Below are 3,777 nucleotides of genomic sequence, written 5' to 3' on the forward strand. Positions count from 1 at the left end.
AAAAAGCGGCATGCACAATAAGCTTTAGAAGGGGAAATTTTCTGTTTGTTTTCTTTAGAATGAGTTTCTTCTGAAATTTTCTTTGGGATAAAATGGGCTAAAAGATCTGTACTAAAGGCATAGCGGGTATGATAGACAATTCAAAGGCCATAAAGATCAGGAAAATCTCTTCACTCTGAATGACAGTGGGTTCAAGCTCATTTCAGGACCTGGGTTCTCTTCACTCTCTGCTGACAGAGAACTGAGCAGCTCAAACCCCCAGCCAGAGCCATTTGTCACGTTACTGGTACAGAACAATGCAGGGCTTGAAGCAGGAGATGGAAACTGCAGTGCCAAATGCTGCCAGGATCCCAGCTGGGTGCCTGTGTCTGGGGACTCTCGCTGTCACGACTGTGGCACACACTCCTGTGTGTGGAGCACTGCTGGGCAGTGTCAGTGCCCTCAGCAGGGCTGGCTGTGTCCTTTCCATCACACAGGGATCCCCTCCCGCTCCACTGACCAGCTCAGCTCCTCTCAGGCTGCTGCTTTGCTTTGCAGAGAAGTTCCCTGGCACTGGAGCAGTCAGGTGGCTCTCTGTGCTCTGCCAATTCCCCTTTCCTTCTTCCTTTCTTAACCTTCCCACTCTGTGCCCTTAAAGGGAAATATAAAAAACCAAATTTAACCTGGGAGCAGCCTCTCAGTTCCTGCTGCTCCCAATGCCAGGGATGCACATGGCAGCTTTGTACCCCAGGAATCCCAACCCCAGCACTGCCAGTTCCAGGTTACAGAGGAGGTTCTCATGCCATACAATGTGTATGTTCTATTTACTTTTCTGGTAGTCTCTGAGGATTTAGTAACATTCCCAATACCTATTATTATTATTATTATTATCATTATTTCTAAATTTTGTCCAGGACATGATGCAGCCTAACAAAGGGAGTTCATGTGTGATTTTTAGGGGTAGCTGATGATGTATATGTAAATAATGCTTTGATATTAATAAAACTGCCTTAAAGGAATGTACCGAGGTGTGAAACAGAACTTAAAAAGCTCTTATTTAAAACTGTAATTTCCTTTACATATTGATTTTTTTAATGTTTGCCATTGTATACATTTATTAATGATGTTATTAAAATGCCAAACCAAATCATTTTTATTCTTATTTTGTGTGTGTATATTTATACACACTTCTTTTCTGGAAACTGATGTTACTGGAAGGGTATTGGTGTCGTGGTGATGTGTGCAGTGAGTATTTCTTCTGGAAGGAAACTGATAAAACTGTAGCAGAATTTTTCTGGACCATGTGTAGTTTGTTCTGTGTGATTTGTGTAGAGCTGGGTAGCTTTTAACTGTACACTATTTTGATACTATTATAAAAAAAAAAAAAGAGACACTGATTTCATAAGTAAATACAAAAAGAAATCATTCTAGATTTGCCAGGTGTAGTATTTGAAGCCTGGTAGTTATTTTTGCTGAGATGAGTCTCAGGATCCCTTCTGAGGATGAAGTTAGTCACACTTCAGGCAGTGCACATTCCAGGATTGTGCACGTCCTTCAAACAATTTGTCACATTTAAAACATTCCAGATTTAAAAACCTTGGCAAGTCAAATTTTTTTGAAGTGCTAAAGGATTTTGGGGTACCACAATAAGAAAAAAAAACTTTAAGGGGGAGGGAGAGTGAATGGCAGAGAGAGAGCAAGATAAATACTGCTTTTAAAGACACGTCCTGATGTATCAGTGTGGAGCTTATTTAGTGGTGGTATTGTCAATCCAGCTCATTCATCAACAGTTTTCCTAAATACCAGATGTTCCCTTCAGTCTATAAAATCTCACATGTCTGGACATCTCTGTAGTGCTCTTCCTACAGCTGCAGCATTTTTGGGTCACTTCTTTCCCACTGGACATGAGTGCCAGGATAGATGGGGTTGGTTTGTGTCTGTCAGAGTGGAGAACTGGAACTGCTGGATGGTGAAGGGTTCTGTCACTCAGAGCTCCAAGAAAGGTGCCAGATCCTTCCAGATGAAGGAAATGTGGTAAGGCTGTGAGTTAAGGAACTTGCCTTACTGTAGATGATGATTTTTCCTACTCTGTTGATAGTAATAGTTCATTCATCCAAGATCACAAATGCTTTTCCATGTTTTTAATTCATGCTCCTGTAGTTTTGGTTTCAGTTCATGCCAGCCTGTGCTGATGCTCTTGCCCTGGAGGTTTTGTTTGTACTGACATTTTCCTTGGGCTACATCCTAAAGCCTTTACCCCCGTCACCCTCAGATTCCATCCCTCACTCACTGCTCCCCTGGCTTTGGGTTTTGGGGGTGCTCATTGCCATGGGATGTTTACTGGACTTGAGGGAGTCTCTGCTGCTTCTGTCTTCAGCACACTATGATTGAACAATGACAATCAAATGCATTTCCTGTAGTGTAGGTGAGGAGTTTTTTTAGGTAAAAAGAATAAAAAGAAAGAAATGTGTGTAGTAAGATATAAATGGGTGCGCGGACAGTCATTTTGTCCTGGGGGTATTGACAGGTCCTACAACTTGGAATTTGTTCTTTCCTAGTGATGTCAAATTTAAACCTTCAAGGCCAGTCCCATGCTTTGGAAATTCTAGTTTTATCCATTTACTGACAAAGACTATAGTAATATTTAAATAATGCCTTTTCTACTTACTAGCCACTTAGTGGTAGATTGCAAAATGTCTTTTTAAGAATGCTGTTAACCTTCTAATAACTGAAAGGCAGTATTTTTTCTCACCAGATTATACCCTAAAACTTACAGAACTGAAACAAATGAAAAAGGAGTAAGCCATTTTTTTCAAGTTTTATTTGTAATGAGATTTTTCACCAGTTTTGCTCTACAAAAATCTGAGTAGTAGTAGAAAAATGAACTTCCTCTACTTAATGTCTTCATCAAAGTGTACGATGATGGGCTCATGGCCTGTTGATCTCACAAACTTCAGGAAGTCGTCGGGGCTTAAGCCCATGGTTGCAGAATTTGTCATTGGATGGAAATACACCTTTTCATGGCCCCCTTGGAGCAGGGCAGCGTCCAGCACCAGCCTCACATCTCCCTGGTCACAGAAGAGGGCGAGCGGCGTGGCACAGCCCTGACCCACTCGCAGCTTTTCCAGCATGGCGTTCTCGTCAGCAAATCTGAGGTTTCCGCTTCCAACGCCCAGTTTTTTACCAAGTTCGTTCAAATTGACCTGCCTGTCGTGCAGGACTGTCACCAGCCAGAACCCTTTCTTCTTTTTGTCTTTAAGAAACAGGTTTTTACTGTGAGCTCCTTTCATGTGTTGGACGTGGGGCATCATTTCCTCAACAGTGAACACCTGGAAGACAGCAGCAGTGCGGTGTCAGACTCTATATCCCATTAGACTCGCAGTCGTGTGCTGGCGGGTATCTTTTGTTAAGTATTTAGAAAATGCTGAATGTTCTACTCGGCCTAAAAGCTGTACCCTTTTATGAAGGAATTTTAACAGAACACGAATAAAATGTGACGAACTGCTCCGGCACACTTTCAGAATTATTTCTGTCTCGGTTGTGCAGCAATGCCTCGCTCTAAAGGCAGCGCTGGGAGCGCTCCCGTTTGCGGCTCCACACACGTGGAATGACGTGGCTTGTAACTGGAAGCGAGCAGAAGTTTGGAAAGCATCTTGGATGCCGCCGACTTCAGGGAAAACAAGTGGGCGAGCCGCCCCTCAGACTACGGGGGAAAGGGGGTGGATCTGGAGGCAGAGTCAAAGCGACCAAAAAACGTCCCCAGCCATTGTGCCAGGCCCTTCGAGAACTTCCTCACTG

General features: G+C 43.1%; 1 protein-coding gene across 1 annotated transcript; it reads right to left on the reverse strand.

The window, feature by feature from the left end:
* Window positions 1-2,782: 2,782 nt before the first annotated feature.
* Window positions 2,783-3,754, reverse strand: LOC102033548 (prolyl-tRNA synthetase associated domain-containing protein 1-like). The gene has a single exon (XM_031058290.1). It carries the CDS (start codon window positions 3,288-3,290, stop codon window positions 2,871-2,873), a length of 420 nt encoding a protein of 139 aa, XP_030914150.1. The 5' UTR covers window positions 3,291-3,754; the 3' UTR covers window positions 2,783-2,870.
* Window positions 3,755-3,777: the final 23 nt, after the last annotated feature.

This window comes from Geospiza fortis, unplaced genomic scaffold (genome assembly GCF_000277835.1).
Source record: "Geospiza fortis unplaced genomic scaffold, GeoFor_1.0 scaffold275, whole genome shotgun sequence".
Lineage (NCBI taxonomy): Eukaryota > Metazoa > Chordata > Aves > Passeriformes > Thraupidae > Geospiza > Geospiza fortis.

Coding starts and splice junctions, on each gene's coding strand:
- LOC102033548 (XM_031058290.1), bottom strand. CDS start 3,290: ATGATGCCCCACGTCCAACACATGAAAGGAGCTCACAGTAAAAACCTG.